This window comes from Rhincodon typus, chromosome 35 (assembly GCF_021869965.1).
Source record: "Rhincodon typus isolate 14 chromosome 35, sRhiTyp1.1, whole genome shotgun sequence".
NCBI classification, from domain to species: domain Eukaryota; kingdom Metazoa; phylum Chordata; class Chondrichthyes; order Orectolobiformes; family Rhincodontidae; genus Rhincodon; species Rhincodon typus.
Genome location: NC_063366.1, coordinates 11,575,032 through 11,590,386, shown reverse-complemented (window position 1 = coordinate 11,590,386; position 15,355 = coordinate 11,575,032). Strand labels below are relative to the sequence as shown.

Sequence of the window (15,355 nt, the reverse complement as noted above, 5' to 3'; positions counted from 1 at the left end):
GAAGATGGATAGAGGAGAGGATAGGTGGAGAGGAAAGAGACAGGTCAAAGAGGTGAGGATGGAACCAGTAAAGGAGAGTGTAGGTGGGGATAGGTCAGTCCAGGGAGGACAGACAGGTCAAGAGGGTGGGATGAGGTTAGTCGGTAGGAGATGGGGGTGCAGCTTGAGGTGGGAGGAGGGGATAGGTGGGAGGAACAACAAGTTAGGGAGGCAGGGACAAGCTGGGCTGGTTTTGGGATGCAGTAGGGGGAGGGGAGATTTTGAAGCTTGTGAAATCCACATTGATACCATTGGGCTGCAGGGTTCCCAAGCAGAATATGAGTTGTTGTTCCTGCAACCTTCAGGTAGCATCGTTGTGGCACTGCAGGAGGCCCAGGATGGACATGTCGTCTGAGGAATGGGAGGGGGAGTTGAAATGATTCACGACTGGGAGGTGCAGTTGTTTATTGCGAACTGAGCATAGGTGTTCTGCAAAGCGGTCCCCAAGCCTCCGCTTGGTTTCCCCGATGTAGAGGAAGCCACACCAGATGCAGTATACCACATTGGCAGATGTGCAGGTGAACATCTGCTTGATGTGGAAAGTCTTCTTGGGGCCTGGGATGGGGGTGAGGGGAAGAGGTGTGGGGGCAGGTGTAGCACTTCCTGCTGTTGCAGGGAAAAGTGCCAGGTGAGGTGGGGCTGGAGGGGTGTGTGGAGCAGACAAGGGAGTCACGGAGGGAGTGGTCCCTCTGGAAAGCAGATAAGGATGGGGAGGGAAAGATGTCTTTGGTGGTGGAGTCGGATTGCAGATGGTGGAAGTGTCGGAGGATGATCATTGGATCCGGGAGGTTGGTGGGGTGGTATGTGAGGACACCTCACTTTTCTAGCTTGAATTCCATCTACCACTCTGCCCACCTACACATCTTTACAATGTCCTATTGCAACCTACAACAGCCCTCCTACAACTATCCACAACTCCACCAACCTTCGGGTCATCAGCAAACTTACTAAGTGTCTTGTTTCTGCATCAGGCAGAAAAATAATGACTACTAGGAAACGACGTTAGGATAAGCAAGGTGCCATAGAAGTGGCAAGTTCAGTCTCTAGACTTAGAATTCTCCAAATAAGCAAGGTTCCTGTGCATCTGCACTTCCATCTTTTGCTGATGCAGTGGTGGCTCTGAAAAGAGCCGTTTGAGTTAATGCTCATAAGGGAATTAGAGGGATCGAGCTCAGGCCCTCTCCCCACGGATGCGCCGGGCCAGGTGAATGTCCTTGGGCATGATGGTGACCCGCTTGGCGTGGATGGCGCACAGATTGGTGTCTTCGAAGAGCCCCACCACATAAGCCTCGCTGGCCTCCTGCAAGGCCATCACGGCCGAGCTTTGGAAGCGCAGGTCGGTCTTGAAATCCTGGGCGATCTCCCGCACCAGGCGCTGGAAGGGCAGTTTGCGGATCAGCAGCTCGGTGGATTTCTGGTACCGGCGGATCTCCCGCAGCGCCACCGTGCCCGGGCGATAGCGATGCGGCTTTTTGACACCGCCGGTGGCCGGGGCACTCTTACGGGCAGCTTTGGTAGCCAGCTGCTTGCGGGGAGCTTTACCCCCAGTGGATTTCCGCGCTGTCTGCTTCGTCCTCGCCATCACACTCCTCTCGCTTCTTCCCGAATCTAGAGACGCAGTGCCTGTGTCTCTCTCTTTATAGTGTCCTGGCCGCCACCAGCGAGCGCCCAACACTCTCCAATTGGTCAAGTGGAACCCGCTTATGATTGGCTCAGAAAGCGCCATTGCCGATTGGTCAACCTCTGAAGCCACTGATTGGTTAATATTGCGCATTGTGATTGGATCGTTTTTCAATCCCGGAACTAGCTCGCCCAAACCCGGGAAATTCAAAGTGGGAGCAAATCACCGCAGGTGCTGGAAATCTGTACTGAAAACAAAAAATGCTGGAGATCACAGCGAGTCAGGCAGCATCCATAGAGAGAGACACCGCGCTAACGTTTCGATTCTAGATGTCAATATCTTTTCTTTGTTTTCAGCCGGCAAATTCAAATTTTAATTTCTTCCCAGCAGGTTCTGTGAGGGAAGATGTTGCAGGCAGTAGTGAGCGCAGTAGATAGAGGTGGAGCCTGGATATTCTGAACTGCGAGGTGCCTTAGAGCCGAAGTTAAAATGGGTGTCCGTTCGGTTATCTGACCCTCTGGTACCTCAAATGAATGTAAATACAGTCTGGTTCAAGTAAGATATGCCTTTGGTTTGTTCGGATAGAGTCAAAATCCAATGTTTGCTCGTTTCTTTGATATGCTACCGTACAGATGCGACGTGCGCTTGTGCCTATGTATATAAAAATACTTTTTGTGAATAACTTCTGTTTTGAAATTTAAGAAGTGTGAATTCTGAACTGTGAAGTGTATTAACACTGTGTGTATCCTGAAATGTTCTTCCTCAGTGATCTAGTGGGTTGCTTGTTACCGTGCTCTCAATGGGCTGGCTCTGGTGTCAGTAAGTGGATCAAATTACACCTCGCGGGCTGGTTGCTGGTTCAAACACATCTCTCCCGTCCCTACACCTGCCTGTGACCATGAGTCACAGCTCTACCCACCCGCCTATCTGGAAGAAGACAAGGAAGTAATCTCAGAGCAGGGCACCTCTAAACGCTCCGAGGCAAGGCCACAGTCACGGAGGAATGGATCCCAGGCAGCGGGCTGAGAATTGGAGAGAGGAGTTAATTTGTGCGGTCTGCCTCGATCTGTTTGTGGATCCAGTGACCCTGGAATGTGGCCACAGCTATTGCCGGTCCTGCATTACAGGCTGCTGGGAAGTGCAGGAGTCAAACTTCTGCCCCGAGTGTCTGGAGGTGTTCCCGGGGATAAACCTCAAGTCCAACCGGGCTCTTGCCAACTTGGCCGGGAGAGCAAGGCAACTGAACAGGAACCGGAGGCGGAAGACCGAGAAACTGTATTGCGAGCTGCACCAGGAAGAACTGAAGCTGTTGTGTGAAACCGACAAAAAACTCATCTGCGGCATCTGTCGAGACGGGAGGGAGCACAGATATCACACCTTCATCCCCCTCAATGAGGCTGTCGAGATTTATAAGGTAGGTTTGTGAACAGGGGTTGGGAGAAACAGAGCGAGGAGACGGCGTTAAACTGGTGTGGGACAGTTGCTCGGCCTCCATTGGAGTATTGCATTCAGTTCTGGGAACCTCCAATTTTAGGAACAGCATAAGATCCTAAGTGTAAGAGATTGCAAGGAGGTTAGCCAGCTGGACCTCATAGTACATGAGTTTCCTGATTGGGGCTGACATTAAAAGGTGAATATCAGGGATACACTGACACTCTAGCACCTTAATAAGGCAGTGCTATAGTGAAGGACTGTTCATGTGTAAGTAAAGGGTGACTTGGTGACCGTTTCCCGGCTTCTGTAGAGTTATTTCATTCAGAGATAGGAGCAGAAATAGGCCACTCAGCCCATCGAGTCTGCTCCACCTACCAGTGAGATCATGGCTGATCTGAAAATCCTCAACTCCACTTTCCTTTCCGTTCCCTGTTACCTTCACTTCCCTTATTAATTAAAAGTCCGTCTATTAAGCCTTGGTTATACTTAGCAATTCAACCTCTACAGCTCTCAGTGGTAAAGAATCGCACAGGTTCTGTACCCTGTGAGAGAAGAAATTCCTCCTTATCTCTTGAATGAGCAACCACTTATTCTGAGATGATACCCTCTGGCCCTAGCCTCTCCCACAAGGGGAAACAACCCCAGCTACTCTGGCAAATCCCCCAGGAATCATGTATGTTTCAATGAGGTTGCCTCTGATTCTTCAAACCTCTTAATGAGTCCAACTGACTCAATCTCATAAGAAATTCCCCCCACCTTTAGGGAGAGTTGAGCCCCGCAGTTGGGGGAGGGGTGAGTTTGAAGTGTTTTATATCCCCCATCCAATTCTATTTTGATTTAACCCCTACCGTCCCCTTTCACATTATTTACATAAGCATTGCCCTTATTGGGCTTTGCTTGTTACTGGTTCCCTGGTGCCATGGGTGGTTTTCCTGGTCATGGAAGTATTGAAAAAAACATATTTGCACAATGGTGTCTTCACTGAGTCCCAGCACTTGCGCGCACGCACACACACAACACAGGTGCTGTGGGAGAACATAAGCACCACTGCTGTATAGCAGTTGTGTGGTGATAGAAGGTTTTAAAAAAAATGTAAAACCAGGGGATTCAGAGAGACTCCTGACTGCAGGGACTGACTCCAAGTTGGCTGGTCACAGGGAAAAAAAGAAACACTTACCCCACCACCTCCCCCACACCCCACCCCACCACCACCATCCCCAACCCAGGATCAACCAAATGAACATTCTCTGGACTGCCTCCTCCATGATAACTTTTCTTTGATAAGGAGACCAGAAGTCTTCACTGTATTCACAGAAGCAGGGATGGTGGCTCAGTGGTTAGCACTGCTGCCTCATAGCACCAGGGGCACTCGTTTCGATTCCACCCTGAGACTACTGTCTCTGAAGTTTTCATGCTCTCCCTGTGTCCTCCCACAGTCCAAAGATGTGCAGTTTAGGGTGGATTGGCCGTGCAAAATATCCCAGTGTCCAGGGATGTGTAGGTTACGAGTTACAGAGATAGGATGGCGGTGTTGGGTGAAATGCTCTTTGGAGGGTTGGTGTGGATGTGATGGCCCAGATGGCCTGCTTCCACACTGTAGGGATTCAAGGGACATTCTAGCTGTGGTCTGACCGGTGCCTAAAAAAATCCCACAGCATTCTTGCTCCCAACCAGTTTCATCCCACACTTAGCTCTGTATGCTGATATGTGTGTATGAATCAGAGAGATGAAGATTCATGAGAACTGACCTTGGGATGGGGAACTTCAGTCGCATAGACTGGTGACACCCTTCTCCTGGGGAAGATAAAGCTGAGGTTAGATTTGGATAGAGTCATACAGCATGGAAACAGGCCCTTCGACCCAAGGCGTCCATGCCTACCAAGTTTCCTAAACTGAACTAGTCCTATTTACCTGCGTTTCACCAATATCCTTCTGAATCTTTCCCATCCATGCACCTGTTCAAATGCCTTTTACATGTTGTAATTCTACCTGCCTCTAACTCTTCCTTTGGCAGCTCGTTCCATATATGCACCTCTGTGTGAAAGATTTGTCCCTCGGGTCTCTTATAAATCTTTTCCTTCCCACCTTAAACCTCTGCCCTCGAGTTTTGGACTCCCCTACCCTGGGGAAAAGACCTTGACTATTCACCATATCTATGTCCATCATGATTTGCTGAGCCACTTTAAGGTCACCCCTTGGCCTCCTAGACTCCAGGGAAAACAGTCCCAGCCTCTCCTTACAATCTGATGAAGGGTCCCGACCCGAAACGTCGACTCTCCTGCTCCTCTGATGCTGCCTAACCCGCTGTGTTCCTCCAGCTCCATGCTGTGCTGACTCTAACTCCAGCTTCTGGAGTTCTCCGAACTCAGACTCTCCAGTCTTGGTAACCTTGGTGAATTACTGCTGGGGAGGGTGTTCAAAATCATGAGGGGTCTGGGCTGAGTAGAGAGGGAGAAATATGTCCCTGTTGGTAAAAGGATTGAGAACCAAGGCAGGTATAGATATGAGGGACAGCATTGGTCGGAGAAGCCAAGGAGATAGGAAGGGAAAAGTCTCTCTGAGCTTCGGGGTTTTGGGGTCTCGGCGCGTGACAGAGGCAGATACAATGGTTGGGGGCACCCAAGAAGCAAATTGAATTGAGGAAGAAGGCCGCAGACGTACAATGAGGCTGAATGGGACCGCGTCTGTCCTGTTTTGCCAAGGGATAGGGGTAGCTTTGGAAGCACTTCATCCCACCATCCGGCCTAACCCCCTTTCTCTAGGAAGGTGGAAGAATTCCCTCCAGGAATTTCTGCTCTCGTTTGCAGGATCAGCTGAAATTATCTTTGGACTTGGCCGCCAAAAGGAAGGCCGCGGTGCTCAAGGCTAAATTCAACCAGGAGCAGAAGATCTCCCAGGTCAAGGTGAGGCGTCAATTTGTTTGTTCACTTCTCCAAAGCCCAATTTTTCTCCCCCCACCCCCCCCCACCCCCGCCTCCCCCACCACCCCACAACTTTTCAAGTTTTGAAAATATTTATCGTGTGCCTCTGTTCCGCGTTCCGATGGGCTCAGGAGCAGTCACGCAATCTGCAAGCCCACATCAAATACGAGTTCACCAAGATGCACCAGGTTCTGGGTGAGCTGGAGCGGCGTCTCGACGGAGATCTCCGTGAGCGGGAAGGGAGGATTCTGGAGGCGATGCAAGGAAACCTGCGGGAGATTCAAGATGCCCTGGACTCCGCTGAGCGGGTTCTGGCCCAGTTTCAGGCACGACTCGATCGGCCAGACGTATTGACCATTCTCAAGGTAAGGTGAGGAGTGTAATCTCCTTCTGTTATCGGGCACCTTGTTACGTCAAGAATCACCTCAAGGGGTGAGTAAATGCAGCTCCCTCTGCTGGGGGTTAGTATTCTGTATCCCTAATGTTTGAAGCGAAGGGGCAGCTGGGAACACAGGAATTAGGACCAGGAGTGGGCCATTCAGCCCATCAAACTAGCTTCAGGCCATCCATTTAACCAGATCATGGCCCATTTTCTACATCAACACCTTTTATCCTGCAATATCACCATATTCCTTGTTACTGGAAATCTCAAGAGATTTACCAGGTGGCTGCCGGGAATGGAATGTTTGAGTTAGGCTGGGACGTTTCTCACTGGAGCATTGGAGGTTGAGAGGTGACCTTATTGAGGTTTATAAGATGATGGGGGGTATAGATAGGATTAATGGCAGGTGTCCTTTCCCTAGAGAGGGGGATTTCAAGAATTGCGGAGATATTTTTAAGGTGAGAGGAGAGAGATTTAAAAAAGACATGAGGGGCAAATTTTTTACACTGAGGGTGGTTCGTGTCTGGAATGAACTTCCTGAGGAAGTGGTGGATGCGGGTACAGTTACAGCAATTAAAAGATATTTGGATATGTGCATGAATAGGAAAGGTTTGGAGGGAGATGGGTCAGGAGCAGACAGGTGGAACTGATTTAATTTGGCATTATGTACAGCATTGGCTGGTTGGACCAAGGGACTGTTTCTGTGCTCTATGACTTTGACTCAATGAGTGGGACTCTGCAATCCTCTGGGGCAGAGAATTGAAAAGGCTCACCACTCTCTGGGCGAAGAAATTTCTCCTCCTCTCCGTCTTAAATGGCCTGACCGTTATTCTGAGATAGTGCCCCTGGTTCTACATGCCCCATCACAAGGCGAAGGCAAAACATCCTTTCTGCATCTACCCTGTCGATCCCATTTTGCACACTTTAATAGCTCATCATTTATTTTTCTGAACTCTAGAGAACGTAGACCCATCTCCTCAATTTGTCCTCACAGGCCATTCCTGCCATCATAGGATAGAATGGTTCTGAGAATTCCAATTCCTTTGTGATGAGCTCTGACATCACAAAGGCAACTGACATTCACCACTCGGGCGCTAAAGTTCCTGGATGAGTAGGAGTCAATGCAAGGTTCACTGAGTTAGTCTCTCTCCAGGAACATTTGTCCAGCGTCTGTCCCAGGACCACCAGCAATGAGATGATTTAATGCTCACTTCTTCAGTTTACTTTGAAATGTTCTGGAAATAATTTCAAACAATGACGTACACTTGTTGGAGGGGTGAGCTGCCTTCTTGAACCAGTGCAATCCATTTGGTGATAGGCAGGGAAATCCAGGATTTTGACCCAGCAACACAGGAACAGCGATACATTTCCAAGTCAGGATGGTCAGTGGCTTGGAGGGGGACTTGCAGGCAGCAGTGTCTGCTGCCCTTGTCTCTCTAGATGGAAGTGGTTATGGATTTAGAAGGAGCTGTCTAAGGATCTTTGAGGAATTTTTGCAGCGCACCTTGCAGATGGTACACACTGCTGCTACTGAGCATCAGTGGCGGAGGGAGTGGATGTTTGTGGATGTGGTGCCAATCAAATGGATTGCCTTGTCCTGATGGTGTCAAGCTTCTTGAGTGTTGTTGGAGCTGCATCCATCCACATTGTCATATGTTAAGAATAGCACAGAGACACTGCAGATGGTGCAGAGAAGTATTACAAGGAATAGTTGACAGACTGTGTGGATCCTCTCTCGAAGAGGGAGGGCTGGACGTGACATAGAGGTCTTTAAAATGAAGGAAGGTTTTTGAAGGTGAATGGTGTAAAGGGGAGACAAGTCAAACATACGAAGAAGGGAAAGAATGCTAGATTTCTAGATATTGGATGGAAATCAAGTCTGGAGCAATAAACCAGAGTATGATGGAACTGAATTTTTTTTCCTTTTATGCATTCATGGGATGAGGGCGTCGCTGACTAGGCAGCATTTATTGCCCAGAGGTCAGTTCAGAGTCAACCACAGTGCTGTGGGTCTGGAATCACATGTAGGCCAGACCAGGTAAGGATGGCAGTTTCCTTCCCTAAAGGACAGTAGTGAACCAGATGTATTTTTCCCAACAATCGACAATGGGTTCATGGTCATCACTGGGCTCTTAATTCCAGATATTTATTGAATTCAAATTCCAGCATCTGCCGTGGTGGGATTCGAACCTGCATCTCCAGAACATTAGCTGAGTCTTTGGATTAACAGTCCAGTGATAATACCACTAGGCCATTGCCTCCCCACATGAATGACTGTGATTTAATCTGTGTAATCCTATGCAAATACACGATCCAAAAACAGGACTGAGGATCTTTTGGGAATTTCTACATCGCATCTTGTAGATAGTACACGCTGCTGCTACTGAGCTTCGGTGGTGGAGGGATTGGATGCTTGTGGATGTGGTGCCAATGAACGTTTTGCCTTCGATGATGTCAAGCTTCTTAAGTGTTGTTGGAGCTGCACTCATCCAGGCAAGTGGAGAGTATTCCATCACCCTCCTGACTTATGCCTTGTAGATGGTGGACAGGCTCTAGGGAATCAGGAATGAGTTATTTGTTGCAGGATTCCTAACTTCTGGCTTGCTCTTGTAGCCAACAGTGTGTATATGGCTAGTCAGATGAGTGTCTAGTCAGGATATTGATAGTGAGGGATTTAACCAAGGTCACATCTCTTTAGAGTGTACATCTTCTGAAACATATGATAAACAATGTGAAAATGGAACGTATTCTGATGTGGAAACACTTATCCAAAGGATACTCATTCTGTGTTGGTACAGTGTGGAGCTGGAGGAACACAGGTCAGGCAGCATCAGAGGAGCAGCAAAGTCAACGTTTCAGGTCGGGACCCATCATCTGTCCTGAAGAAGGGTCCTGATCTGAAACGTTGACTTTCCTGTTCGACTGATGCTGCCTGGCCTGCTGTGCTCCTCCAGCTCCACACTGTATTTTCTCTGACTCCAGCATTCGCAGTTCTTCCTATCTCCTACTCATTCTGTGGCTTTACACTTTGCCGTGAGTCGGAGTTAGAACTATTTCACAAAAGCAAAGTACTGCAGATGCTAGAGACCAGAAGTAGAAGCAGAAAGTGCTGGAGAAACTCAGCAGAACTAGAAGCATCTGGGAAGGGAGAAATAGAGTAAACATTTCAAGTCCAATGTGACGCTTCTTTCGCACAGCTGCCCCACAGTGCCAGGGACCCGGGTTCGATTCCACCCCCGGGCAACTGTCTGTGTGGAGTTTACACATTCTCCCCGTGTCTGCGTGGGTTTCCTCTGGGTGCTCCAGTTTCCTCCCACAGTCCAAAGATGTGCAGGTGAGGTGGATTGGCCATTGGAAATTGCCCACAGAGTCCAGGAACATGCAGGCTGGGTGGGTTAGCCATGGGGAATGGGTAAAATGTGGGGGGCGTTCTTTGTCTGGGTGGGATGCTCTTTGGAGGGTGGATGCGGACTCGATGGGCCAAATGGCCTCTATCTGCGCTATAGGTATTCTATAATTCTAAGACATGTTTCAAACTGGTGAAGTTCTGGATGCCGTCCCGCATCATATTATTCAGTTTTTGATATGTTTGACAAAAGTTGACTTGCATTTTTGTTTCTTTCAGGAGGAAGGCTCCTGGAATGCCAAGTATGACTTTCCTTTAGTTACAAAAAAACTTCTTAACAAACACACATTAGTCTTTAAAAGCCAAAAGGAAAAGAAATGTACATTTCTCAATGATTAAATATTTAATTTGCAGGATTAGTGACAATTCGATGGCTTTGGTGGACATGGATCTCCCTCTGGGAATATTCAAAGGCCCCTTGCAGTATTTTGCCTGGAGAGAAATGCTGGACATGATCAATCCAGGTAAGGAGCTTTCTATGTTCTCAATCCCAGTCAATGGAGCAGCAATTTCAAAGAACGGGGGGGGGACAAAGAATGGAAAATAAAACAAGAGGAATGTTAAACACAACTTGAGCGCCCCTCCCATTCCTGCCACTTGCCATTAGCCACTGTTGAAAGGTTCATCTCACATTTAATCCCCCTCTTGCATTTTTCGACTTGTCCAAATCACACTGATGCATCTCTCTATCCTCCTCACAGCTCGCCCTCCCACCCAGCTTTGTGTCATACTGTCGTACAGCACAGAAACGGACCCCTTTGGTCCAGCTCGTCTGCACCGGCCAAACATCTCAATCTTAGTCCCATTTGCCAGCATTTGGCCCATATCCCTCTGAACCCTTCCTATTCATATACCCATCCGGATGTCTGTTAAATGTTGTAATTGTACCAGCCTAGACTACTTCCTTTGGCAGCTCGTTCCATACACGCGCCACCCTCTGCGTGAAAAAGTTACTCCTTAGCTCCCTTTTAAATCTTTCCCCTCTCACCTTAAACCGACACCCTCTAGTTTTTGACTCCCCCTACCCTGGGGAAAAGACCTTGACTATTCACCCTATCCATGTCCCTCATGATTTTACAAACTTTTATAAGGCCACCCCTCAGCCTCCAATGCTCCAGGGAAAAAAGTCCCAGCCTACTCAGCCTCTCTATATAACTCAAACCCTCCAGTTCCGGCAACATCCACATAAATATTTTCTGCACCTTCTCAAGTTTAGCAACATCCTTCCAAGAGAAGGGTGACCAGAATTGTATGCAGTATTACATTTTCAGTTCCCTCACCTAAATCCTTCGTATTTGTTGTGAATAGCTGGGCTCCAGGCACTGATCCCTGCGGTTCCTCCACCGGGATTGTTGCCTGCACAGCCGCTCCTATTCCCTCGCGTACAGCAATCAGCAGCTGATCACGGTATTGATTCCCGGTTTTCGGACTCACCGCTGTGCAAGGGAGTTGGAAATCTGCATGGTGAGAACATTACAGGGGATGCTGGACACGGGCTGACATTCAGAAAATGACCTGTTTATCCAGACTCATTGTTTCCTGCCTGCCGGCTCTATCCATGTCAACACACCACCCTCAAGCCTGTGCACTTTCACTTTATATGCTAATCTCTTACCTGGGTCCTTAGTGAATGCCTCCTGAACCATACCCAGTGGATCCCTGGACGACTCTACTAGTTACATTCAATTGATTTGTCAAACATGAAAATCCATGCTGACTCTGCCCAATTATATCATTGTTTTTCACTGTTTCCTGTTATATTTTTCATTATGGACTGTAGCACATTTCCTGTTGACAATAACAGGCCAATGGGGGTGGCACGGTGGCTCAGTGGTTAACACTGCCTCCTCATGATGCCAGGGATCCAGGTTCAATTCCACCCTCAGGCAGCTGTCTGTGTGGAGTTTGCACTCTCTCCCTGTGTCTGCATGGGTTTCCTCCAGGTGCTCCAGTTTCTTCCCACAGTCCAAAGATGTGCAAGCTGGGTACATTGACCACAGGGAAATTGTCCTGTAATGGATTAACCATGGTAAATGTGGGGTTACGGGAATAGGGTAAGGGCCTGGGTGGGATGGTCTTTGGGGGATCAGTGTGGACTCAATGGGCTGAATGGCCTCTTTCTGCTCTGTTGGGATTCTACAATTCTAACCAGTCTACAACTCCCTGTTTTTAATCTACTGTCTCAAAATAGTGAAGTTACATTAGCTACCCTCCAATTCATAGGAACCATTACAGAGTTTACAGAATCTTGAAAGATGATCCTCAATGCATCTATTATTTCTCAGGCCACTTCTTTAAACACTCTGGGATAGAGATTATTAGGCGCTGATTTATTGGCCTTCAATCCCATCAGTTTCTCCAGCACCATCTTCCTACTAATACTGATCTTCAGTTTCTCTCTCATTAAATCTGTATTCCTGTTCTGGACAAGACCAAACCCCCTCAAACTATTCAGAAGATAATCTAGATCCTAACATTTTCTTATTTTCGAGGTCAATGTAAGGCATTGCCTTCCAGATGCAATCTGATTGGTCAAACTACCGGATTTAAAGCAAAACACACTTCATTCATCCACTATAATTAAAATGCAACAAAAGGAAGAAGGAATTGGAATAATTTAACCCTATTGGCAAACTTAACAATAGATACAGTAACTATTACTGATTAGCTGTTCCAATATAGTAACATCCCATAAACATACCCTTAGCAAAAGGCAAATTCAGAAAACAAATTGTCTCACATGCAAACCCTGTAGGAGGAAACAATCCCCAGCTTTTAGCTGTAATCAAGAGAGAGAAAGAATAATTTTCACTTCAGTCAAGATCCTAACAGCAACTGCTGAGAGCTAAACCTAAAATCCCGATTCTGTGGGAGTTTGACCACACCCACTCAGGCTGCTTCTATTGTTCCAACTTTTTTAAAAAACACCCAGGGCTTCACAAGTTGTTTATCTTATAGACTGCTCGCCATATGTTCCCCCCCAATCTCTGTTTCTAAAAGAGACCAGGGGAAAACACACCTCTTAAAGCCACAGTATCGTCACAGGTCCCCAACATTTTTGGGATGCTATTTGCATTCTCCTCTGTGGATATGAGGGATGTGGGCTAAATGCTGGCAAATGTGTGAGATTAATTTAGGATATCTGGTCGGCATGGACAAGTTGGACCAAAGGGTCTGTTTCCACACTGTACATATCTATGACTCTGTTATCAAAAAGGGCAAATGCAATGCTAGCCTTTATTCAAAGGAACTTGAATACAAAGAGGAAAGATTGATTCTTAAATCCCAATTTGTACTGGATATGGTGAAAGTGACAACTTCATTTGTACGCAGTCTAAATCAGGAAGGATATATGGCCTCGTAGAAGACAATGCATAAATTCAAAAGATTGATCCTTAAAAGGCCAAGTTGTCTCCTATCTTGGTTTAGAATGCTGGAAGAGGAGTTCATTGAGCACCGTAACGTTATTAAGAACCAGGAGCAGAAGTAGGTAATTCAGTCCAACTGCCATTTAATACAATCGTGGCTGATCTCATCGTGGCCTCAACTCCACTTCCCTGTCCACTTTCCATAACCCTTTAACCCATTATGAATTAAAAATCTGTCTATCTCCTCCTTAAATTTTCCCAACGTCCCAGCATCCACCGCAATCTTGGCGTGGTGTGAAATCCACAGATTCGTGACCCTTTGAGAGAAGTAATTTCTCCCTGTTTCTGCTTTTTATTTGCCACCCCTTAGCCTAAACCTGTGACCTTTCGTTCTCGATTGACCCATAAAGGAAGATATAGTCCTGTACCTTTACTTTGTCAAAGGGATTGAATTGGGTAAAGGCGGAGAACTGATTTCCTCTGGGCAATCTCCAATGATCTTACAATGGAGAAAGTATGAAAACAAAAGGACTACATTAGGCTTGACGAACCTGGTTACATTTTTATTTAAACCAAGGTGACTCAAATTGGTGATCTGAGGCGAATATCTATGAACATTATTGACAGAGATGGCACAGGGCATTGGGTGAATTTCTCCTCGGATATTATTATGACAAAAACTTGTGGAATCGAAAGGCCAACGTGTGACTTGGAGATGGATATCTTAGCAACGCCCATCTACCCACCCCCCTGAGGTGACACCCTCCATAATATCAGCAGCCCACCCATTGTTGGCCAACGAGCAACCAAGGCTTAATGGAGCTAGTTAATACACTGTCCACGTCAAAATGCGTCTGGTGCGGGGCAGAGCGAGTGGGCAAGTTATTTGTTAAAGATCGAATGGGGAGGAGCACAGTTGGTGTCTCATTCAGGGGGTGGGTGAAGTTTCTTTGAGTATATAGTGGGCACATTAACACCCATCCCTCTTCCCAAAAGACATCACTCCATCCTTCCTTCTACATTGGTACCATGATGACGTCAATGCCTGAAACCCCCTTCTCTCCCCACTCTTCACTCTGGGTTCACTCCCCACCCTAAGACCTCAGGCCCTACCTGATAATAACAGAGGTGTCTTAGTAAGGCGGGTGGTAGTGTAGTAGTAGCGACAACGACCCAATAACCTAGAGACCCAGGCTAATACGCTGGGGAACATGTGTTTAAATCCTACCTATTAACTGATGAATTATGGGAAAGAAAATTAATGATGGTGAACTGCTGTTGTCAAGGGAAGAAGGTCATTCAGTGTCCTAGAGGGGAAGGATATCCATTGTGGTATAGTCATAGATTCATAAAACATGGAAACAGACCTTTCAGTCCAACCAATCCATGCTGAACTAATCCCAAACTAAACCAGTCCCACCTGCCTGCTCTTGGCCCATATCCCTCCAAACCTTTCCCATTCACATATTTATCCAAGTGTCTGTTAAACATTATAATTGTACTCGCATCCGTCACTTCCTCTGGAAGTTCATTCAACACACGAACCACCCCCTGTACAAAATAACTTGTCCCTCATGTCTTTCTTAAATCTTTCTCCTCCATTTAAAAGATATATCCTTTAGTCTTGAAATCCTCTACTCTAGGGTAAAGACACCTGCCATTTACCTTATCTACACCAATCATGATTTTATAAACCTCTATAAAGTCACCCCTCAACCTCCATTGCAAAAAGTCCCAGCCTATCCAGCCTCTCCTTGTAACTCAAACCCTCCAGTCCCAGCAACATTCTGGTAAACCTTTTCTGAACCCTCCCCAGCTAAGTAATGTCAAAAGTATTGTGGACGCTGGAGATCTGAAATGAAGACATGAAAATGCTGGAGAAACTCAACACAGTTAACGTTTCGAGTCCAAATGACTCTTCGAAACGTCAGGAGACGTTGTCCTTACCTGGCCTAGTGTGCCGTTAGATAACAAGGTGTAGAGCTGGATGAACATAGCAGGCCAAGCAGCATCAGAGGAGCAGGAAGGCTGACGTTTTGGGCCTAGACCCTTCTTCAGAAATGGGGGAGGGGGAGGGGGTTCTGAAATAAATAGGGAGAGAGGGGGAGGCGGAGAGAAGATGGATAGAGGAGAAGATAGGTGGAGAGGAAACAGACAGGTCAAAGAGGCGGGGATGGAGCCAGT

The 15,355-nt window shown here is 47.2% G+C and overlaps 2 protein-coding genes across 2 annotated transcripts; one reads left to right on the top strand and one right to left on the bottom strand.

Moving 5' to 3' along the window:
* Nucleotides 1-1,187: 1,187 nt before the first annotated feature.
* LOC109920508 (histone H3-like) lies at nucleotides 1,188-1,621 on the bottom strand. Its single transcript, XM_020520535.2, has one exon. The coding sequence runs from the start codon at nucleotides 1,619-1,621 to the stop codon at nucleotides 1,211-1,213; it is 411 nt and encodes a 136-aa protein (XP_020376124.1). The 3' UTR covers nucleotides 1,188-1,210.
* A 983-nt stretch (nucleotides 1,622-2,604) lies between these two features.
* LOC109920509 (zinc-binding protein A33-like) lies at nucleotides 2,605-11,317 on the top strand. Its single transcript, XM_048616513.1, has 6 exons — nucleotides 2,605-3,074; nucleotides 5,902-5,997; nucleotides 6,147-6,380; nucleotides 10,023-10,045; nucleotides 10,158-10,267; nucleotides 11,112-11,317. Exons 1-6 carry the CDS (start codon nucleotides 2,664-2,666, stop codon nucleotides 11,315-11,317), a joined length of 1,080 nt encoding a protein of 359 aa, XP_048472470.1. The 5' UTR covers nucleotides 2,605-2,663.
* The last annotated feature ends 4,038 nt before the right edge of the window (nucleotides 11,318-15,355 follow it).

What these genes read in the sequence shown, in the direction of transcription:
- LOC109920509 (XM_048616513.1), top strand. Translation starts at nt 2,664, where the DNA reads ATGGATCCCAGGCAGCGGGCTGAGAATTGGAGAGAGGAGTTAATTTGT. An exon ending in AGAAGATCTCCCAGGTCAAG is followed by an intron (nt 5,998 to 6,146) that starts GTGAGGCGTCAA and finishes CGATGGGCTCAG; the next exon opens with GAGCAGTCACGCAATCTGCA. An exon ending in ACGTATTGACCATTCTCAAG is followed by an intron (nt 6,381 to 10,022) that starts GTAAGGTGAGGA and finishes TGTTTCTTTCAG; the next exon opens with GAGGAAGGCTCCTGGAATGC.
- LOC109920508 (XM_020520535.2), bottom strand. Translation starts at nt 1,621, where the DNA reads ATGGCGAGGACGAAGCAGACAGCGCGGAAATCCACTGGGGGTAAAGCT.